Genomic DNA, 24,279 nt, shown 5'->3' with positions numbered 1-24,279 from the left:
ATACGAGTTATTTGGAATCGACCAAATGATGATCAAGGTCGTGGTTTTTATAGTAATTCGTGGAAGTTTCTGTATTTCCCAAGTCCAACTATAATATTATTCTGGACATTTATGGATTTTCACATCTCTGGAATGGAAAAAATTGATAGGTAGAAAATCTGTCGAGAAAAGATTATAATGAAAACACTTTTTCCACACCAGAATAAACGTTCCGCATCATCAGAAGATGATTAAACTGTTGCGGCAAGAGAGAGCGGCAGTAGATGAAAAAATATTTTCAATATAGATCAAATATAAAGTCAAATTACAAAATTTTACCAGAAATGTTACTGCGTTTGAATAAAATTTAAATGAAACCTCATAGAAAACTGATGAAACTTGCACACAATTCTGTAGAAGTCAATTCAAAATCTTTCGAAATTGAATGAGAGTTTTTACATACACAGCAAGTACACTGGATGTTGATGATTTTCCTTAGTATGAAATGTTTCCAGTTCAGCCCTCTTACTTAGAGATAGCTATGCTTCATTTTTCATTCAAAATTATACAAGCTGTTTCTTTGAGTTTTCTTCACGTTTCATTGGACTTTGTCATTAGAAGTGCAAATATGATCTGCTCATTTGGATTTCCTTGGATCTTGGTTTCTTAAATTATTCTGGTGTTCAGATTTTTCTCGTTCCTAAAGGTTTTGAAGTCTCACCAATAGAAGTCTAACTAGAAATACACGTAACACTGTAAACACGATTTCTTAATTTTTGTTCCTCATTTGCCGGTTTTTTGGGTAATTGAAGACCTGAGATAATTTTCAGTTTTGAAAATCATATGGATTTTGAATTTTGAACCGATTGGTCTTTTCTTTTCAAAAATACCACTTTTGAAGAAATTGACTGTTTTTGTGTACCTACGCTCTGGTAATGTTTGTAATTGGTGATGTAGTAATAGTTATGATTGCTGGTTGGTTTTAATTATTTTCAATTCCTTTATTCTCAAAATATTTGGCACAATTATTATCCCCAATAAAATCTTTTTGGAGATTTCGTTTACCAAATTTTGTGTTGTTGATGAAATCAGATCGACTCTCATAAAATGATACCTGATACCCCTTTCTACACTAATTCAGCCCAGCACGTGTGTGCTTTCCACAGTAATGTAAACTGTCAGGAATATACCTGTAAATGATTGTTTCCTTCCTAAATACATCATATTATAACTTTCCACATTGGCTCCTCATTACCAAAACGTTAAGAAATGGAAGTTGTCCTTTATTTTCTAACTCATACGTGAATTTCATCACTCATATGTAGTTACCCGAACGACAGGTTTCAAAGTCGGTGGATGGGGTATTTATAAATGAAATATAATTTTCTTCAAAAAAAAATTAAAAATTTCCCTCAGCACTCCCTTCAGAAAGTGATTAGGCGTTGCTAAATTGTTTTTTTGTTTCTTGCATTTTCATGAAAGTAAAAAAGGAGGCTACTAGTTTCACTATTCAGTGTAATACGTTTAAACAGGTATGATGAAGTTACCAATGGTGCAGAGTAGCAGAGTTGATTTGGATCAGAATAAATACAAAATGTCCAGCAAGGAAATTTAACCGGCTTTGTTACGGTTTCTGATTCTCCCATGTTGTCCACTGTTTCCTTGGACACAGAGTTCATTTAATGAACAATAGAAAAAAGGTGATGCGACCATTAGTAGGTGTCGTAAGAAAATCACATTAAATGATCAGTCAACTACACAATGCATAATTAGTAGCTAGGCGTAACATTAATTTTTTGTCAACTTTTTTCAAGAACTTTCTGATTCGTTGAGTATTTTAGCAATTTCAAAAAAGGAGGCAACGTGGAAAAGACAAATTGGTGGTTGTATCGCACTCCGCCAAGAGGGTGGAAAAGGCATAGTTGAAAATGTGTCTTTTATCGAGATGAAATCAAAATAGAATGATTCGAGCGATTTTTTATCTAAACGCATGTTTGGTTTTCGATGACCCCCTTTATATATTACTTCTCTGAGGATCATTTACTTAGGCTTGATTTTCAAGGGTTCAGCCTAGCACCACTGATGAGACCTACGGCGGGTCGAAAAAGGACTGTTTGGTTTTGAATCATAAATGCGTTGTGTTTGGACTCTGGTTTTTAACTTTATAAAACTCTTATCTGATTCAAAATTGAATGTGAATGAAAGTTACCCCTCATTTGAGGATAGTCTGCCTTTGCTCAAAAGCTGTTGAAGAAGCCTATGTGTCTATCATCTAAAAAATAGGTTTGACCAATGAAACTTTGTCACAATTTTTGTTTGAAAGTGGTTAACAATGTATCATGGTGAATTTTTCCAGTTCGAACTATAATTGTCTAATATGATTCGAAACCTATGAAGACGATTGTGGATATTGAAAATCGAAACGTCGTGAAGTAACTTGGTTTGAAATCTTTTTTTTATTTTTCTTTTTTGCTTATTTTTGATTTCTGTTCTTTTTATTTCCTTTTAGTCTGTGGTTATTTAAATTTTTTGCCTTCATTTTTATTATTTTCATTGTAATTTTATTTCACATTTTATTGATTAATATAATTGATATTTCAGCCATTCATTCTAATTTTATTTGTTCTTTCATAGATTTCGAATCATATTAGACAATGTTAATCGAGTTAGTGAAATTTTGTCACAATTTGTTCGCAGGCAACAGATTTTTGATATAAACTACTTAAAATGAATATAGAGACATGCCCTTAAAATGTAATGAGTAAAAAAATATGTATTATTTTGTGAAACATTTATATTTATAAAATAGTTTTTAGGTGCCTTTATTAAATTTAACTTACATTGTTTTCAAAATGATGTTTGCTAATACGATTAAAAAGAAATACAAATGAGTGTCAAAAACAAATGAAATTTATTTCAGAAACAAATTTTGAAAAATGTACATTGATAGTGAGTACGTCCATCCCTGGCTCTAAGAAGTTCGGCACAACGACGAGGCATGCTTTCCATCAAATTTCTAATTGTTTGTTGTGGTAACTGCTCGTAAATCGTCAACAAAGCATCTGCAACTTGGTTCAGATTGTGGAAGGGTTGATGATCCTTCAAACGCCTTTCCAGTTCATCCCATAGCTGCTCAATAGGATTTAAATCCGGACTATTACCTGGCCATCTCATGCGTTAATTTGTGCTCCTGTAGGAAATTTCTCATGACCCTGGCTACGTGTGGCCTGGCATTATCTTGTTGTAAAATGAACCCAGCGCCCATATTTTGGGAAAATGGGACGACATGAGGTTCCAATGTCTCCTCTATGTAATGTCCCTTCCCGAAATACCACAAGGTCCGTGTGTCTTGTCAAAGTTATACCAGCCCATACCATTATCGATCCACCTCCAAATGGAACAATTTCTTGCACACAGTCATCCAAATAGCGTTCACCGGGACGTCTCCATACCCGAACACGTCCGTCATTGTTGAAGAACATGATTTTTTTTTATCTGTAAACATTACATTGGCCCACTGCTCTAAATTCCAATTACGATGCTCTTGACAAAAGTTTTTACGATTTCCTCGATGAGCTGGGGTTAATCTAGGGGCTCTAGCAGGTCGTCTTGCATGGAGTTGTACTTCGTGAAGTCGGTTTCGTATCGTTTGGTTCGAAATTCGTGTTCCCGTAGCTTCTATAAGGCGATTTTGCAGTGTTCTAGCAGAATCGGTGCGACCCCTAATTGCCCAAAGTCGTAACAAACGATCTTCTCTGCGGGTTGTTGCCCTTTGTCGATTAGGATAAGGGGCTCTTTTTACTATGCCGTAAATTTGGTAGCGATTCCAAGCTCTGGAAACCGCAGAATGACTCACATTAAGCATTTGGGCTACACGACGTCTTGAATACCCTACTTCGACTGCTCTAGCCACTGCTCTAGCTACTAGAAATTCGTTGAGGTACACCCTATGTATCCTTCTTCTACCCAATACATCAACTTTCATTGTTTAAATTTTAAAATTTAATACCTATCACGAACTAAAGTAAAGTGAAACTTAATACTGTAACGAATTAAAGAATCAACTGTCTTGAACAAATTTATTTTTAACAATATTTCACTTTCACAACTAATTTATACACAACACTTAGCAACTAACGCTTAATTTATCTTCACTGTTTGTTAACCGCTCGATTCGCTCTCTAGATACAGACTCCTGGCCGACTAGAAGTGGCTCCTTTTTATATCGGCCACGATCGCTCCGGATCTCGCTAGGAATTTCGGGATTCATCTACACCTTTCGCGATGTTTCGCGATGAGTCATGTGTTTGCTGACTGAGATATCGGTCAGGGCCGGCTTCAGATTCATTACATTGCCCCCTTCCTAAAGACGTTTCGACCCGAAATGTCATCCTTGGCGTGTGTCGATACCTGCAGGACTCTCCATATCTGCACTGTGAAGTTCGATAGAAGTAACACTCCACAGTCTTTATGTTCGGTCGTGGAAGATGGTTACCACACACCAAAATCCAGCCTGTCAAGCCCAGAGGCTAATTTCGGGATTGCCAAGTCCACGAGATTCTGGTCGAGCATCGTGTCCCTCAGTCTGGTAAGACTCCTCCAGACATCTTCATACGACGGTTTGTCTCGAGAATGCTTTTTGGTCACCAAGTAGAAAATGTTACTCTGACCCTTCTTCAACTGTAGCACACCTCCGACTTCTGGATTCTGTCCTCGTAATGTTTGGAGCTGACCGAATTTCTTGTTGAATATCACAGCGATACCCTTGGACATTTGAAGATCCTTGGCCACGCAGTGAGCTAGTGCGTAATCAACTGGAACCTTGAAAAGGTCTCGAGGCTCTTCTCGAGTTACCCCATGTACGACCTTCTGTCCGTTCGAGTATAAGGACATGAATTGCTGGAACGTCATTTCATCCTCTGGTGGTCTGAGGACGCGAACTTGGTCGTGATTGCCAGCATAAGGAGCCAATCTATTAAAATGGACGACCCTAGGGTTTCCACGAGGTGGCTTATGGATTCGGTAGACGAGGTCATTAATCTTTTTCATGATTTTTTACGGACCTTCCCACGAGTTCCGCAACTTCGGTGATAAACCACGGCGTCGCTTAGGGTTGTACAGTCAAACTAGGTCACCAGTTTCGAATTCTCCAGCATTCGCCTTGATATCATAGGCCTTCTTCATCCTATCGCTGGCACTCCGGATGTTCAGATGGACTCGTTCATGGATGTCGTCCATTCTCTGCCGAAGCTTGCTGACATTGTCACCTCACAACCACAAGAGGAGACTAAATCATCTGTCGGTAACAAATAAGACAGATGGGTATCCGCGGCTAAGCTAAACAGTGGAGACGGGAGTGGGTTAAACAACTTAGCAAATTTCAAATAGATCTTAATGGGCGCCAGGTAAATTTAATCCTCCAGATACCCTAAGTAACTCACAATATCAATAACTTACCAATTAATATTGGAAATAAAAGATAAAGATCCCCAATATGATTTATTCGGTAATCCTAACTTACATGGATTAACCAACAACGCTTCTAAGACAACAATGCAATATTCACACTACTACGCGATGTTCAGATGTCAATACAAGAGCGCGGTGTATATAACCACGAATTCAATCAGCCATAAATTACGGTAGTAACGACGCTCAAAAAAACTACAATACGTCGAGTAAAACTACCACGAAAATTGAGTAGGTGAAATCGTAAATACTAGTATCGGATGGTAAGACAAACTCGTTTGCGTCGCGTGAGCTCAGGCGTAGGCGCATCGGTGTCAATCAGCAATCGTGAAAGGAAGAATATACCTCAATTTCCGTTTCACAAATATCTATATCAATCAGGTATCAATAAACAACTCTTAATCAATAAACGATAAACAACACTATATCAACAGGTATCAATAAACATAAGGGCAAAAAATTATTTAAATATCTCAGTATAGCACAAATTTTCAAATAAATCAATTATAACTTGCGTGCTCCTTTTGGGCCACCCGGTATATGGTGTTAGGCTACCCCGTAGTTCGACGGAGATGGATCACCCTGTAGCACCGGTGGATCACCCTGTAGTACGGCGGAGATGGATCACCCTGTAGCACCACCAAGATAGATCACCCTGTAGGGCACGACAAGCTGGACCAGTAATGGATCACCAAATAAGATCCAGAAAGATAAAAAAACTGGCCAAGGGGTTTTCTATACGTTTCTTCGTGTGCGGTGCTCTGCACGGAGGTCCTACTGGGACTTGATGAGTGACTGAGGGCCTTCTGTTTCTTACGACGCTAGAGACGAGAAACGAAGGTTGTAGAATTGAAGAGGTGATATCATAGCTAAGACCACATGAGAGATGCGACAGTGATTTAGACATACCTAATTTCGGAAATCCTTCCACCTGGCACGAGTTCGGTAACCACCACAAATCCTCAAAAGAGCTTAAGTTTCAGACTGCAAATATCCACACCAAAATGACCAATCAGTCTTCCACTATACAATCCTGACTTGTAGAAATAATCCCAGTGAAGGATGGCACAAATACAACCATATATATCCTACAATCAGTCTGATGGTACGCTTTGAACTCCGAACCAAGCTCAATCGAAGGCCAACTTCCGAATACTAAAAGACTGCCACATCTGACAGCTAACCAGTTGTTGCCACGGTGCGTCCAACCTACCCTACAAGCACCAAGGGAGCGCTGTGCACAACATCATAAATCTATAAATTCCTCCACAGCCACTTGAGACAATATCAACAAGTCCATGACCCATCAAAACTCCTTCTCAAAGCAATGCAACCCTTAAACAACCCTTGACAACTTGAGTAACCGATCAATCCCTCACCCGTGAACAACTGTAGAACTAGTTCGGTGTAAGTCGACGGAACGACACTACGAAAGTTCGGCAGATGTCAACCAACAGCTGTCTCTTAACCTTGTATTAGAATGTATACAAAAATATTGTTCCAACCTATTTTCAACTATTTACCAATCCTTATTCATGCGATGGAATAGAAACATATAAGGTAAGTCGCCACATCCTTCCCTTTCAGTACAAATATTAGAGCATTCATATTATGCAGAATATTTACCGAAAATATCAAACAGTATTCAGAAACCAGAGCTAACTAATATTGTTTTTCAGGCGATATGGCTCTAATATGTCAGTAAACCTTCTGGAAGTGATGAATAACAATCTATGCAAGAAATATTCTCGGAAAGATATAGGGAATAAGGCAGACAACGGCTGAAAAAATGATAGGTGAAGAAAACTGAGAAACAAACAATAACAACTATTTCAACCTAGCGAGGAATTTCGGATCTCCAACGTCGATTGGCAATAGGAGAATGCGTAAGTACTGGTCAAGCAGTTAGTCAGGGAGCATACATTTATTCTTGTACATTTCAGGTATGGTTTTCTATGGAACGGAAGATTCCCATTACTATGATGTTAAATGAATAAAATCAACTTGTAACTGAATTACATTGTTAATATCCTTTGAATAAAGATCTTAGAAGGTAACGTAGTGTTTTGAAAGGTCACATAGGAGCAGTATTGATCTAGTGCTAAATTGAAACGTAACAACATAGTCTTTCCCCGCAGTGTCTTGTTCTGGCGGCGTCCCAAATTTCAGGTCGCAAGGAAGCCGCAGCTTTCGTCCCATTATAATACTGGCAGGGGTTTGACCGGTTGACTCGTGCACTGCCGAACGATAAGCCAGCGGGAACAGGTGGAGGTATTGGTCCCAGTCTCTTTGATGGTCAGAGACTACCTTGGACAAGTAGCGGTTTATGGTCTTATTTATTCGTTCCACCATTCCATCGGACTGTGGATGTAAGGCTGTGGTTCTGGTCTTTCGAATATCCAACAGTTTACATATTTCTCGGAACAGGTTGGGCTCAAAATTTCTGCCCTGGTCCGAATGCAGCTCCAATGGAACACCGAATCGACATATCCATTCCTTTACCAGGATGTCAGCGACGGTAAAGTCTTTCTGGTTGGGCAGGACATATGCTTCTGTTCTGTTCTCTCTCTTCCAATTCTTGCTTCAATTTGGCGACTTTCAAGTCCACTAGGCGCACTTTTCTTGAACAAATTTTATCTCTTACTGTCTATTCTACTCAAAACTGAATATGTCCACTTATTTAATGAAGTCCAAAACACTTATTTATTTTCACAAGTCTATTTTTCGCGAGAAAGGTCTATCAGTTTATGTTTCCGTCGTCCGGTACTGTCCACTTCGCGAAACACAATGAATCACCAGTCTATCTGCGCGAAAGTGCGAAGTTTTATAGTCAATTTTACTGTAATACAAAGATTGTCCACCAAGCGTTCACAAATTTATTTTAAAAATACACTTCTGATCACCAATTGTAACGAATTGGAGAATTAACTGTCTTAAACAAATTTATTTTTAACAATATTCCACTTTCACAACTAATTTATATACAACACTTAGCAACTAACGCTTAATTTATCTTCACTGTTTGTTAACCGCTCGATTCGCTCTCTAGATATATCGGCAACGATCGCTCCGGATCTCGCTAGGGATTTCGGGACTCATCTACACCTTTCGCGATGTTTCGCGATGAGTCATACGTTTGCTGACTGAGATATCGGTCAGGGCCGGCTTCAGATTCATTACAATACAGAATTTTTCATATTAATGATTTTGTAGCTAAAAGTACAAAAAGAAGTAAAAAAAGTAAACAACAACCAAATGGAACATGATAAGAATTAGTATAGAGTACACACCAGAAGTTTTTATCATGAAATAATACATATTTTTTTACTTATTGGGTTTTAGGGATGTGTCTCTATATTCATTTTGAGTAGTTTATTTTTTGTTTCTTGTTTCAAAGTCACATTATAAGTGTGGTACATACAGTTCAGATGTCTTAAGGATTTGAGGTCGTTAAATCATGGCATAATAATAATATACTTTACTCAAAATATGACATCTTCATAACTAAAAGGAACTCAAGTCTGTACAAAATGGGTCCTCCGGACTGTATTACTACGAGAATTCAGGAGAACCAGATTTTTATCAGAAAAAATCATCTCAATTGCGTGCAGAAAAAATTCAGACGGCAAAGTTGCCCTCGTTGCTTAGAAAAATAGCCAGGCGGTAATATTTTTATGATAATTCGCTGAGAAGTCCTAGTAAAATTAATTGTTTTAGTTAAACTATTGAAGAAAGAATAATAGCTTTAGAGTTGCTTATTATATATTCACTATACTATTACATGTATCTACTTGGGTACTAAAAAAATTCACACAAACGTCACCATCCCATTGAACGCTAAGAATACAACTGGGATCCAACACTTTTAATTTCACCAGGATACAAATCACGTATTTTTATTGTTGAATAATGCAAATTGGTCCCTGAGGGCATATAACTTTACGGAACTAATTTTATTTCTACCGTTCTCGTACTAAGCTGTTGGCGACATTTTTTTAGTAATTGCTGTAAACTCGTTTGAGTTCAAATTTAGCTCAGAGTTTTAGAAATATGATGAATGATTGCTGTTGATAGATGATTAAGCTCACCCGTCGGAACAGAGCGATAAAGTACTGCTAAAGAGTGATTTCTCAATAAGTTTCGTGGTGAAATTTGAATTTTAAATATCTGAAGATATCTCAATCATCTCATGATGACTCCCACTAACTTGGTTACTATATTCATAGTAATTTTTCTTCTGCGATTAGAATATTGGAAAATACTAATATAATTAGATTGCTTTGATTTAACTATTTTTTAGAAAGTTGATGGATGTTGCCGTTACTACGCGGTCGAGGCAATTCTAATTTTCTATAATATATCTGCTATACTGATAAGCTTCTCTCTCTCTAATTCTGTTGGACATTGCTTCCCACTCGGGCACCTTTGTCCAGGCTCCTTCTATCAAAGATGACGGCACCTTCGTCGTGGTGAGGGCAGCGGTCTTGCTCAAAGGAATGCTGCCCCTTTTTTGTCGAACTTTTTATGGTGAAAACAATTCAACTTTTTTATTGTCGCCTTCTGTTCGGAAGACCTTTTGATTTTTTCCACATATACCTCCTCTTCCGGAGACCTTCGGGTTTTTTTAAATTCACATACATATGGCCCCCTTTACGTGGTTATCCGAACCACCCCAGTTTGGATACCGGCGTGAATAAAGGGGTGCCCTCACTTCACATTTTTGTGTAAACTTTCACATAAACATTAACATATTGATGACTTCGCACAATAGAAAATCACAACATAAATAGAAGTCTCGCGACAGCACGTGGCACCCGCGTACCTTCTTTGTGAACGGACGTTATCGGCACGTCTGTCCACTACCACGGCCACCACGAAAGATAACATCGACTGATAAGCTTCAATTGAAATGTCATCTTCATCATTCATATAACCAATAATAAATATATAAATAGATATAATAATAAAAATAATACAATAAATATATTGGTTAGTTTTTCGTCTTTTTCAAGAATTGTTGCTGTTTCGAAATTAAAAATAACCTAGTGTCACTATTTTACGGGTTTGAGGGCCCTAGATTTATGGAATTTCTTTCTGACGTTTCGCTGGCGCGACTGGCTAGCTTCCTCAGAGATAATATCTCCGATATGACTGGATATTACGGCTGCGTAACGCGTATTTATGTTGATTCCACAGGTAGTGTGGTGTGGCTTAGGTAAATTACGTAAAGCGTGTTTATGTTGATGTATGTAGTCTGGTGTAATAATACCGGACTGGATTTGGTAAATTGTCAATAACGTTCGTTGACCTTTTTCTACCTGCCGTCATGCTGTTTGTCATTATTGAACTTTTCAGAATGAGATTCCATATTCGTTTGAGCTTCTTCTTTTCTGATGAAATTATCCGTGTGTTTGGGAATTTCTATTGCCTCCGTACCAGTCGGCTATGGTATCCCTGGTCGGGGGCAATGCATTCCGTGTATACAGAATCCTGTGGTTTCCTTCACTGCCACAGCTGACTTGTCCGTTTGGCCTGGTCTGCAGTTTCTTTAATGCTCCTTCAGCCTTGTTCTCATGGATCTTTTGGTGGTTCCGATGTATACCTTCCCACAAGTGCACGGTATGCGATAAACCCCTGCTGCTGATAGTGGATCCCTTTTGTCTTTATCCGATCTGAGGCTTCGTTGTATCTTCTTGGTAGTGATTCAACAGGATGAAAGGTTGTATCGAGGTATTGCCGGATATTAATTTGGTGATATGGTGGTGCTTCATCCTGCTGAAACCATATCGTATTCACTGGAAGTTGAGGGTTTCCTGAATCAACATTTGCTAAACTTGGAATGACATCATTTTGAAGTGGTGCCGAATAATTATCCCCATTCAAGTTGCCCTCAATGAAAAAGGGACCAATGATATAGTTTTCCACAATCCCTGTCCAAATATTTACCTTTTGAAGGTATTGCGTGTATTCTTCCCTCATCCAGTGAAGATTTTTCGTTGACCAGTAGCAGCAATTTTGCCGATTAGCATGACCGTTAAGAGACAAAATACCTACACTCCTCAGAAAACATAACGTCTTCTAATTGGATGATATTGTTATCCAATATGTCCATCATTTGCTCACAAAAATAAGTTCTTCTATCAAAATCGCCTTCCATGAGCTCGTGCATTTTATTTTCTTTTAATATGTTATGTTTATGGCTAACAGTGAATGTAGTGGATGCCTGTCTTCTCGATGTATGTGGGTTTTCCTCAAACTCAAGCATCATAACTAATTTTAGTTCATCACTTATTGCATTGGCAGCTGCCTTTTCATCTGCCCCACATGATCAAACTCGCGAAACTACTTCTCTATTTGCCTTATTGTTCCTTGAGATATGGGCGGTAAATTACGAAATGTATCATGAAATAGGGTGAGCTACTTCCTGTTGTGTTAGGATTTTATCTCCTTAACCAATCATTTGTAAAACTGTTATTTTATGCATTTCCGTTAATCTAACCATTTGTCAGACTTGAAGTTAACGAACTTAAATTAAAATACTGACAACTAATGTTGTAACATACGAAACAAGTTGACAAGTCGTTTTGAACTAACGTTGCCACGGAAATTATTTACAGTTTTTTAAAGAATACCATCTGAAAATAACATTTTTGCCTACTTTCTTATTATCAATACCTGAACGAGAAATAAGTTTTGAGTATATTGCAATAAGTTTTGAGTATATTTTATCGAATTTCGGTAACATGATTTTGATTTATTTTATCTTAATTGTTGCAATAAACTTGAAAGCAATAACATTTTTGAAAAGAGAATGAAGAGACCTCTCAAACGATATATCACAAGCTTATACTTCCCATTTAAAAAATTGGGGGTTGTACCTGTCATTCTACGGGGGTTGAAGGTAGGGGTTGAAATATGTCAAATTATAATTGAAATTTGACGTGTTTCGGGAATGTATTCCATTTGGCTTTTACACACTGTAGATAAACCAAAATTCATTACTCGTAATCAATTATCACAACTGGAACATCAGGGTTTCAGATACCATCTGACCTTGAGTCAGAATTGCTTCAGTGTTCTGGGTCTCAAACTATATAACATTCTTCACAACAAAGTTGAAGAGGAACATATTTTCATGAAAAAAAACAAGCACATTAATATTACAAATAACGCTATATGATGTCAAGAAAAATTTTAGTGTTTTCAATAGTTTAATGTACTTTTTACATCATACGTTATTTTTTATCTGCTAATATTTTCTTGTCTGTTTCGATTTCGAACTAATACTTAAAAAATGTAACTTATTGAATAGATTGTTGTTAGCTGATTTATATATTGATACATTCTATTCTATTATATGGTCTCAAACGTGTTCTTTGAGGAACACCGGCGTTAGTAGAGCCGCCTTCCATTTCTCGCAATTCATCACTTTTGCATGAAAGTTGATAGCACACCAATTAACCCCCGACCAGAATACGAGATAAAGTGTTATCTCAGAATCACGAAGGCAAAATCGATATCCCCATGGCTACGGAGGAGGTGTCCTAGGTCGCGATCTGCGATCGTTCCGTGCCACTCCATCTGAATGACATCCAACACGAATCACTAACCAGAAATGGACAACATTTTCGGATTTAAAAAGGTAATCAATTAATTGAAGTACTTCCCTTTATTGTCGAAATCACTTTGATTAAGTTTAAGTAGCCTATTTGAATTTCGCTCGGCATGCTACGACTTTGTCTTGTCAGTGTTTTGTTTTAAGTGATTGTGACTGGTTCGACGCAATTGTTGAGTATTTTCATAATATTATCGATTATTGTTGTAATACGCGCGGTATTTTATTTTCGAAAACTTAACCAACCTAATAATTCAGTGGATAACCGTTCATGCTTGATCATTTATTTAAACGTAGAACATATTTGAGTGGATTCAAGGATCCCTGCAACTTCTAATCCATCTATAGATTGGTTCTGAGTTCAATTTTGTCCGGTTCTAACCGAACGTTTTATATATGTGAGTTTGTCCAAATACCAGTGTTCGAATTATGTACATTTGAAATGAAGACAAACTGAGTTCATTGTACTCACGGCACTAGTACATATCCTGGCAAGTATAATTAGTAATCATTTGAGGTTAGACGGAACAAAATCCGGGCTGGTAGGCCGTGGTTGAATGGTACCAAAAGTTTTGTCTGCTACTGCGGCAGACATCTTCAGTGATATATGTCTCAGCAACGCCTGACTTCATTCAAGGGTTGTTAGGAATTAGTATTCACTTCTTTTTTCGATACCAACTTCTGGAAAGATATATGAACATAAGAGTTATGAAATACTAGATGGAATATTGTTATTAATTTCATCAAAGATTAGGTTTATCTAAATAATTATTGTTGATTGTAGTGAAAATAGATATAGTACCTAATCTTCTGTTAGATGTTGATATAAGGTTGAATTATTCATGACGTTATTGATTTACGTCATGAAAATTGTACCCTTCTTTGTTGCAAACGGTATTAAAGGGAAAAATTTAAAAAGAATTCCCCTACCACGATATTTTAGCTATTTTATAAAATATAATCTGTATCTGTATCTGTAGAGTAGGGAGGGTGAGTGTAAACCCACGCACTCAGGCCACATGTGACCCATTGTACATCCTCCCGAGGAGTTGTCCTCCTAGGTCATCGTCCATCCTGACCTTTCCAGGAAGGTGGACAGGTCGCTGGGAGACATCTCCTTTATATCGGCTTATTGACGATAACTCCGGGCATTCGCACAGGACATGCCTGACAGTCTCATCTTCCTGTTCACACATCCTGCATAGAGGTGTGTCCACTAGCCCCATATTATGGAAGTGTTTCCTTAGTTGACAGTGACTAGTCAGAAATCCTACTGTAAGGCGTAGATTTTTCCTGGTCATCGCCAGATATTTCTTCGGCGCCAGCTTCCCAGGGTCGCCCAAGGTGATCCTGGCAAGATTACATCCTTTGATTTCATCCCATCTCTTTAAGGATTGAGCATGGGTGTAACATTTGACTAGTTCCGCAATTGTCGAAGTCATCAGGCCGTGGGTGCCACTGGTTCCTAAAATTCTTAGTCCAGCCGCTTCCTTGGCTAAAGAGTCGGCAATGCGATTACCTTTACTCTTGTCGTGCCCTTTAACCCACCTCAGGATAATGTTATTATCTACCGAGGCTTTGGCTAAATCTTGGTGGCACTCTAGTACTAGCCCTGAGGTAACACGCTGTCTGTTCAAGGCTAATAGTGCTTGTCTGCTATCAGTGCAGATTGTTATGTTTTTTCCAGAAATTCCTTTCTTGGTTATTTCTTTTGTGGCAATTGAGATACCAGCCAGTTCTGTTTGGAACTCGCTGGTATTTCTTCCCATTCCCCACTTAATCCTTAGGCTTAGTGACCTGGAGTACACTCCACATCCTGAACCTTCTTCGGTTTTTGAGCCGTCTGTATAAATCCGTATTGCATTTGTAGCATCTGACTCTGTGTTCTACTTAATTTGTATTTTGTAGGGTTTATTAAAGACAAACATGGGTTCAATTGCATCACTTGTTGCCTGCAGCAGAGGTTGCGCAGTGAGCGCTTCCCGCCATAGGCCCAGCGTCAATTGACCCATTCCTACTTCGAGGTTTACACCAGCCGTGCGTAATCGTACCATGGCCATTAACGCAAACTCCTTAACGTACAGATCCAGAGGGGTCAGACCCGTGATCAATTCCATTGCCGCGGTTGGTGTTGTTCTCATGGCTCCTGTGATGTTTAAATAAGCCAGTCGCTGTATTTGATATAATTTTTGGATGGCCGTTGCTTGTAGAACTTTCGGTCCCCATGCAATGGCTCCATACGTTAACATAGGTATTATTATTACAGTTTGCTTTTGAAGATTTCGGGAGGTTTTAAGCCTGTTAAACTTCTTTTCCTGGTGAAAAGGACCATCTCAGTCTTATAAAATATAATATTCTGCATCATTTTTCCTTACTTTTATGGGAAAAAACATAATGGAATAGAGTTAGTATGTATAGTAGAACTCCAATCATCCGGATAGCCAATTATCCGGATATTAAAAAAAAACTCATCATTGGGTACAATTTTTAGGCGAAATTACTTCGCAAGCAGTTTCAGAGGTCTGATGAGGAGTAGAGTACTCCTTACTGATCAAAATATTATTGAAACACTGTAATTATACACTATTGGACTAATGCAAATCATTTTTGAAAAAAAAAATAATAACAGCATAAAAATATCATGGTGCGTAGGCACACACCCGGTGCATAACAAATTGTCCGATATTTTCGGGTTTTCAGCCGTGGTCTGCAGGTTTTTATACCCGACGATTTGTCTGCTACTGCGGCAGACATCATCAAACGCAACGCGGCACTGGTGGAAAGGATCTACCGTGCTGCGAGGCGCAAACTAAAAATGGTCTTGGTGCGTTTTACTCATAATGGGAGTAGGTGTCACAAGGCGGACTGCTCTTGCACCTGATTTGTCCGACCCTTCTTCAATTATTGGGAGAATCTTTGTTGTCATCCATATCATGTTGATGTTCAACCTTTCTTCCTTACGGTTGGAATTATTTTTTTAGTTTATGTATTTCTATTACCTCTTTGAAAAGCTTCGGGTAGGACTCTCTGGTTTCATCGAGACCTTGCGTGAATTCGAAGGCAATGTCACAGTACAATAATACAACCAGTAAGACATCTTACCACGTGATCCGCCCGAGTTGCCGGGGATCTTCAACCGCGATTAGGATAAGATTCTCATCCAACGCGTTCAGTGCTGTAGTATCGAAGGATTTGACGTTACCACGGACATCGGATTAGTTATTATAAACGATTGGGAATTGATATTATGTTTAGTTTATTCGCTGTTGTTATTATTATAAGTAATTTACCACAAAATATTCTATAATAACCTTAAATTTCGTTTTTATATGAGCGCACGCCTATGGTAAAAGAACGAAATTGGCTTTCGAGGTCACCGAGAACTTTGTGAATGTATGAATGAAAGTAGTGGGAGTGGACTGACTGGTTGATTTTTACTATGGCAATCTCATGGATGTCTTCTGAGAGAGCGTGTCTGCAACTATCTGCTTATCTGTTTGGCCATAGGGGCAACTTCTTTGATGTTCAACCACAGTAAAGCTTTCTCCCCCCCATGTCCCCTCCCGGGTTGAGTGCCCTGAAGTAGAAGCTTCCTCCTCCAGCTATTTAGCGAGGAGAACCTACTACCCCACTCCATCCACCCCCGCTCTCCTAGCGGTCCTCAACTCACTGATGGGCACTTCAGTAAGATTGACATCTGACCTCTTTTGGTCGAAAGTCAGCCTTTAGGTGCTATTCTTTCGCGATCGGTAAAAAGTGTTTTGTCTGACTATCTCTAACTGAATTTTTGCATGGGGGCCCCCAAAAACTAACCGGCGGCTATTGCTATTAACGTAGGGCGTTCCTTAGTGAATTTAAGGATAATTGGAACGTTGTCGAGTTGTTCTGCGGTGAACTTGCTGGAAGAAAATCTGATTAGTGTACTTACCGGAGTCCCCTGACGGCGACTTGTGGGGGCGGTCTTTGGTTCTGCTTCGTCGGCCTTGGATGTTTGTCCCTTTCTCGGAACCTGGGGTCATCCATGTTCAACGCATCGTGTAGATCGCGTAGCGCTGGGTTGTTGTGCGATCTGTTTCTATCGAACACGCTTTCCGCGTGTTCTCTCATATACACGTCCACATATTGCGTGTCCAGGTCCGAGTCTCTGTATATATAGATATATATATATATATATATATATATATATATATATATATATATATATATATATATATATATATATAAGAAGAATATATATATAAGAAGATTTTATCGAGTGTGTATGATATACAAATCAAAAAATAAACAATTAATGGTCATAACACTCCAAAAAGGGGGGCAAACCGCGGACACGTGTTTCTGGCTATTGGCCTCATCAGCGCGGTGCAGCCAAGTGTAAAGATGGGCCAACCGCACATTTGCGGTTGGCTCCTGTTGTTGACTCCGTGCATATGTGTTGTTTCCTGCTGTCGGCAAACAAGTGTTGCCCATCTTTACACTTGGCTGCACCGCGCTGATGAGGCCAATAGCCAGAAACACGGCGCGTTTACGGCGGCCCTTACGCTCGCGTTCATAAACGACTGTATCTGCTTCCTGTATGTCTGTGCGCACTGGCCCCAGGCAGTGCAGGCATACAGTATTATGGGCACGAGGACGGTTTTGATCATTAGCAACTTCACTTTCAACCCCATGTTGCTTCTACGTCCTATGATAGGTGCCAGTCGTTGTCTGGCGTGTCTAGCCATTCCAATTCTCTGCCGTACATGAGACTGAAATGTTAATCTCCTGTCTAAGATGACCCCCAAGTATGTCGCTTTGCTGGTCCACGGAATCTCTTGTCCGTTGAAGGTGACGTTGCCTTCCGGTTGTACCAACCTGCGGGTGAACAGTATCGCCTGACTCAGGGTTTATACTGATCTTCCACAGGTTGGCCCACTCCTCTAATCTGTCTGCTTGTTGCTGCAAGTATCTTGTAACATGCGCTTGGCTCGTGGATCTCGCCAGCAGTGCCGTGTCGTCTGCGTAGAGCGCCAACTTGTTGAAGTTGTTCTCCGGCTTGGGCACGTCCGCTGTGTATACGGAGAAGAGGTGCGGCGAAAGGACTGCTCCTTGGGGGACCCCTGCTTCCAGTAGTCGAATTGTTGATTAAAGCTTTCTACTGTGGTTCAATCAAGCGTGATTAATCCCAGGGATCTTCAGCTGACCTGAGACTAATCTCTATCGTTCTAGTGGGCTTGAAAATGGCTCTGGCTCCATGTTTTTCGAGGATCCTTCCAATTCGGTCCGTCACATCGTTTGAAGTGTTTCTGTATGGGTCGTAAGGCTCGGTTGATTTCGACCTCGTTATGTCCGTTACCCAGAAACGCATTCTTCAGATGACATATTTCATCTTGTACCCCTTCTGGTTCGCTGATACGTCTTGCCCTCTCTACCACAGTCTCAATAACCCCTCGTTTTTAGCATAAAATAGTTGAAAAATAAAGAAAATGGTGTGTTTGTTACAAGAAAATTAATTAACGTCGATCCAAGGTAAGTAGGAGTATGTAATGGGGTGATTTTTAAGGATTTAAAATGGTTTCTATGATTTCTATTGAAAAAACTTCTACTAAAATAAGCCAAATACCAAAGTTGTAGAAAATTACTAACTTTTATATGAACCACTTTTCCCATAACAGAACTTTTTCGACAAAAATCGAAAAAATATTTTTTTTCTCAAACTTAAACTTGTTTTCTATGATATTCAGTGGAAACTAATCTTTTGTGATTTGATTATCACTGCTGCATTTTTTTGAACGGAATATTCAGTATTACAATGTTTTTTTTTATTAAAGCTGAGGAAAACGTCACATTGTCAGCATAAAATACCCATATTGATAAAACTTCTTTCATTTTCACAAAATTGTCTGTTGGGTGAATATGCTACAATATCCTCTCACAAAATCATCATCAAGGGGATTGACAGAAAATTCTTGGATAAAGATAAGCAACGGTTCTATCGGCGATCTGTTGCGAATCCAAGATTCGACATATACCGCCGAATGAGAAATCGGAAAATATTTCTCTGCAGCTTTCACTGCAAGGCAACTAGATGAAACCGCGGCACAAAAATAATAGATGTCGAAGCTTTGTTTTGCAAAAAAACTACCGCGGGGGTTCTTGTTCAACTTAAACAATTCAACTTACCCTATCTGTTTTCAATCTGATTAATAGCTATTTGTGATATGAGTGTTAAAAGTAAGGTTTTATTTTGTGAGTGAAAAGGTTTGCGAAACGAGCGTAACGAGTTGAGCAATTTCACGAAAAAATAAAACTTACTTTTAACACAAATATCATACAAAGTTTTTTGTATAACTGTCCTGTTTTCATAACTAAATAGATAAATTTAGTTTGAATTGAAGGGGTTATATGTTTAGGAGTAGATCAAACTTATTTCGTGACATTTAAATCGTAATTCATGAATGAATTGTGTGTATTTTCTATAATGTTATCCAATTTGGTACTGAAGAGCCCTAAGGCAAGTGTCTAATGGCAAAATATCGATCTCTACCAGTGAGGATGACAGTGTTCCATGTAAGTGTAATTTGTTACCATACATTTAAAGTATATAGAACTCCTGTGAATGATATCTGAATTTCATTCCATAACGAATGTTTGGAATACAAACTGAATAGAGAAAAGTATCTTCTATATAATTCAGTGTTCATGTAAAAGTATTTGTTTCGAAAGAATTTTTTTTCTTTCGTGTAATTCAATGTTTACATGAAAGTAGCTGTTTCAGGAGGGCTTTCTTCCAGTTTGTGTCTGAAAATTGCTTCTTTGCATGATCTACACATCCATGTATAGAGTTACTTATTTTCAAATTGATTACTTCCTTCCTTTCTTTGGAAGATTCCCACTTTTTTTGTATCAAGATGGAGTGGTAGAAAGCCAAAAACTTTCTTTCATATAAATTCAGTATTTCTATAAAAACATTTTGACATATGTTGTCAGTTGTTGTCAGTTGTTGTTTTCATGTTATTGCAAATGACGTGAAGTGGCCGTGTCAGGTGACACCGAATCACCTGGTTACCAACAAACAGTAGTGTTTACAGATCACGCGTTTTATTTAAAATCACATTTAAAGTTCTTGCTGGTGTTTAATGTCTTGCATAATGAAGAACAATAGTGAGGAATTGTGTGTTCCTGACGATTTGAAGAGGCTGCAAAAAAAGCTTCAATTGAATGGTTACCAAAAAAAAAATCGGCTAAGCAGTACGACATCGCATATTCTAATTTTTTAGCTGATGTAGGGTTAAGAACGTCGAGAAATTTCAGCGAAATCGTCTTTTTAGCCTATCTAGAAGAGAAATCAAAAATATGGACTCGTCAACTTTGTGGTGACGTTTTCAATGATGAAATCGAGTGCGCTCGTTAAAAATGGTAATACAAGCAAATTTCAAGGTAATAGCATTCTTAAAGCGGAAAAAAATGAAAGTTATAGGCCAAAAAAATCAGAAACTCTTACGTTTGAATACGTCTAGAGGTTTATAAATGAGGCACCAGATAAAAAATATTTGATGATAAAAGTTGCTACTATTTTCGGAATATATGGAGCCTGCCGACGTGAAGAGCTGTGCCACGCCGAACCGCTTGGTCGGTAGCCAAGAGGTTCGGCGTGGGTGATTTGTTCACTCACTCGAATTGACTGCCGTGTTGGTCGGTGGTTCAAGCCCTGGTCTGAACGATCGATCTTCACTTGCTATCGTCCAACCCGTGTTAGGAATCACACGTTAAAAGGTAAGACCTCCTTCATCCTTAGCTCGCACAAGTTTCGACTTCTGAGGGTTGTCGTTCGTAGGGGTGCGACAGCTGGTTAACGGAAAAACAGATTTTAAACAGATTTACTAATAGAAGACATTAAATTAATGGATGAATTATTGATTGTTCAAATTCCAAATACAAAAACGAAAATCGGTCGTTCTTTTTGTTGGAAAAAATATTGACTATTTTAATAAATACGTTGCATTGCGCCCTTCTGTTAGCAATCATAAATGTTTTTTTTTCTGAAATACTCAAATTATAAATGCAGTGCCAACTCAGTTGGTATAAACACGTTTGGGAAAATGCCCTCTACCATTGCTGAGTTTCTGAACCTCCTGGTACCACAGAAATATACAGGTCACTGTTTTAGAAGGTCTTCTGCATCTTAGCTGGCAGAATCAGGAGCAATTATAACGGATATTAAGAAGCACAGAGGATGGAAGTCTACAACAGAAGCCGAGGGTTACATCGATCAATCTATTTTTTATAAAAATACTATTGCTGAAAGACTAACCCCAGCTCCAGCGTTATAGCGTTCTCTTCACTTCAAGAATTAAATGGTAATGTCCATGAAATTGTCAACTCAGATATCTCAAGTATATTTATTACAAGGCTCTTGAACATTGCAAGGTATTAATATCAGAAGTTGTTCTAATTGTACTTTTCATATTAATGTTCATAAATAATAATAATAATGATAATAATAATAATGTAATTAATGTATCTATATAATAATTAATGAAAATTTAATAATTATGTTTTGTTTATTAAAAATTCAATGACAGTTGTACAAAAAATAGTTTTTCCGTTAAACAGCTGTCGCTCCCCTATGAACGACAACCCTCAGAAGTAAAAACTTGTGCCAGCTGAGGATTACCGAGGGCTCACCTTTTAACGTGCAATTTTCATACTTACTTGTCCTTTAGCGACAACTGACTACAAGAAACAATAAAATATGGTGCCCTGAATTGGAACACTTCAGGAGGACATCGAGAACGACCTTTAACAAGGCAAAACGTACAAGACTCGAAGAGGACTGGGTTATATATCAAGCCAACCTCAGAGAGTTTAAAAAAGTCTGCAGGCGAAAACAAAGAGAAGCCTGGAGAGCCTATTGTGAGGCAGTCGAAGATTTGCCACTAGCTTCTAGGCTACAGAAGGCACTCTCAAATGACCACCATAAGACTATTGGCATCCTGACGAGGGAAAATGGCGACAAAGCCGCCAACCTCCAGGAGAGTGCTGAGATTCTTATGGAAACTCACTTCCCAGGTTCTGTCTTTCCTGGAACGGCGAACTGGACGGATGTATCAATAACACCCTCACAATATGACTGGCAATATGCTAGTATAGTAATTGATGAGGACAAAATAAGATGGGCTATATCGAGCTTTTCCCCCTTCAAGTCACCAGGGCCTGACGGTATAAGACCAGCCCTACTTCAGTGGGGACTGGACACTCTTATGCCACACCTGGTTGGAATATTCAGAGCCTCTCTAGCTCTGAGGTATATTCCCAGTAAGTGGAGAGAAGTAAGAGTAGTATTTATACCCAAACCAGGTAGGATGGACTACACCCTACCAAAAGCATTCCGACCAATTAGTCTCACATCGTTTTTCTTAAAAACCATGGAGAGGCTATGTGAGCGGTACATAAGAGATGAAGTACTTGTTAACAACCCATTTCATCCGAATCAGCATGCATATACCCCGGGAAGGTCTACTGATTCGGCCCTTCACCATATGGTTGGCAGAATCGAGAGAGCATTGGACAACAAAGAATCCACCCTAGGTATATTCATAGATATTGAGGGAGCGTTTGATAAAACAACCTTTCCAACAATTACCCAGCAACTACACTCCAGGAATGTACCCCTGGTAGTAGGAGAATGGATACTCCAGATGCTCTCTAGCAGAGCAATAAGTATTAATGTAGAAGACATCACAGTTAAAGGACTGGTCATGAGGGGATGTCCACAGGGAGGGGTCTTATCACTCCTTCTCTGGAACATAGTTCTGGATACCCTAATTAATCACCTTAACAAAAATGGATTCTACACAATTGCATACGCAGATGACATAGTTATCTTGCAGACCGGCAAATTTGTAAACACACTGTGCGATAGAGCGCAGGATGGGCTCAAATTGATAGAAACATGGTGTAAGGAACACTCACTGTCGATCAATCCCATGAAGACTGAGATGGTCCTTTTCACCAGGAAAAGAAGTTTAACGGGCTTAAAATCTCCCGAAATCTTCAAAAGCTTACTAAACTTCTCTGAAGAGGTGAAATACCTTGGTATTATCCTCGACAAGAAGCTAACATGGAACTCTCCTCTACAGAGTAGAGCAAAAAGAGCATACGTGGCTTATGAGCAATGTCGGAGGACAGTGGGACGCGCATGGGGTCTTTCACCCCGTGTAGTCGCCTGGATCTACACTGCAATAATAAGACCTATGTTAACGTATGGAGCCATTGCATGGGGACCGAAAGTTCTACAAGCAACGGCCATCCAAAAATTATATCAAATACAGCGACTGGCTTGTTTAAACATCAAAGGAGCCATGAGAACAACACCAACCGCGGCAATGGAAGTAATCACGGGTCTGACCCCTCTGGATCTGTTCGTTAAGGAGGTTGCGTTAATGGCCATGTTACGATTGCACACGGCTGGTGTAAACCTAGAAGTAGGAATGGGTCGATTGAGGCTGGGCCTGTGGCGGGAAGCGCTTACTGCGCAACCTCTGCTGCAGGCAACAAGTGATGCAATTGAACCCAGGTTTGTGTTTAATAAACCCTACAAAATACAAATTAAGCAGAACACAGAGTCAGATGCTACAAATGCAATACGGATTTATACAGATGGCTCAAAAACCAAAGAAGGTTCAGGATGTGGAGTGTACTCCAGATCACTAAGCCTAAGGATCAAATGGGGAATGGGAAGAAATACCAGCGTGGTCCAAACAGAACTGTCTGGTATCTCAATCGCCACAAAAGAAATAACCAAGAAAAGAATTTCGGGCAAAAACATAACAATCTGCACTGATAGCAGACAAGCACTATTAGCCTTGAACAGACACCGTGTTACTTCAGGGCTAGCACTAGAGTGCCATCAAGATTTAGCCAAAGCCTCGGTAGATAATAACATTATCCTGAGGTGGATTAAAAGGCACGAAAGGAGTAAAGGTAATCGCATTGCCGACTCTTTAGCCAAGGAAGCGGCTGGACTAGGAATTTTAGGACCAAGTGGCACCCACGGCCTGATGACTTTGACAATTGCGGAACTAGTCAAATGTTACACCCATGCTCAATCTTTAAAGAGACGGGATGAAATCAAAGGATGTAATCTTGCCAGGATCACCTTGGGCGACCCTGGGAAGCTGGCGCCGAAGAAATATCTGGCGATGACCAGGAAAAATCTACGCCTTACAGTAGGA

General features: G+C 39.1%; 2 protein-coding genes and 1 long non-coding RNA gene across 9 annotated transcripts in view; 2 read left to right on the top strand and 1 right to left on the bottom strand.

The window, feature by feature from the left end:
* Nucleotides 1-26: 26 nt before the first annotated feature.
* Nucleotides 27-6,448, bottom strand: LOC141486419 (ADP-ribose glycohydrolase OARD1-like). 2 transcript variants are annotated; one of them, XM_074184352.1, is made up of 2 exons: nt 6,358-6,448; nt 27-6,269 (listed from the first exon to the last, which is right to left on the bottom strand). In XM_074184352.1, the coding sequence occupies exon 2, from the start codon at nt 3,962-3,964 to the stop codon at nt 3,356-3,358; it is 609 nt and encodes a 202-aa protein (XP_074040453.1). In that variant the 5' UTR covers nt 3,965-6,269; nt 6,358-6,448; the 3' UTR covers nt 27-3,355. Both variants share the same exon structure in this region, with proteins under 2 accessions (XP_074040453.1, XP_074040454.1).
* Nucleotides 6,449-6,691: 243 nt separating this feature from the next.
* LOC141486420 (uncharacterized) lies at nt 6,692-7,565 on the top strand. Its single transcript, XR_012467825.1, has 3 exons — nt 6,692-7,008; nt 7,128-7,334; nt 7,392-7,565. It is a non-coding gene; the product is annotated as an uncharacterized lncRNA (long non-coding RNA).
* A 5,264-nt stretch (nt 7,566-12,829) lies between these two features.
* CngB (Cyclic nucleotide-gated ion channel subunit B) overlaps nt 12,830-24,279 on the top strand; it is a 24,858-nt gene continuing 13,408 nt past the window's right edge. The window contains exon 1 of one of the 6 annotated variants that reach the window (XM_074184583.1): nt 12,830-13,090. In XM_074184583.1, the coding sequence (XP_074040684.1) occupies nt 13,064-13,090 (27 nt within the window). In that variant the 5' untranslated portion in view covers nt 12,830-13,063. The other 5 variants (XM_023167627.2, XM_074184584.1, XM_074184589.1 and 2 more) reach the window with 5 other exon arrangements.

The sequence above is a fragment of the Leptinotarsa decemlineata genome, unplaced genomic scaffold (assembly GCF_025532065.1).
Source record: "Leptinotarsa decemlineata unplaced genomic scaffold, Ldec_3_MD MMD2_tig00026354_RagTag_RagTag, whole genome shotgun sequence".
In the NCBI taxonomy this organism is placed as follows: Eukaryota; Metazoa; Arthropoda; class Insecta; order Coleoptera; family Chrysomelidae; genus Leptinotarsa; species Leptinotarsa decemlineata.
The sequence above is the reverse complement of the archived record's forward strand: the minus strand, read 5'-3'. Positions and strand labels throughout refer to the sequence as shown.

Coding starts and splice junctions, on each gene's coding strand:
- LOC141486419 (XM_074184352.1), bottom strand. CDS start 3,964: ATGAAAGTTGATGTATTGGGTAGAAGAAGGATACATAGGGTGTACCTC.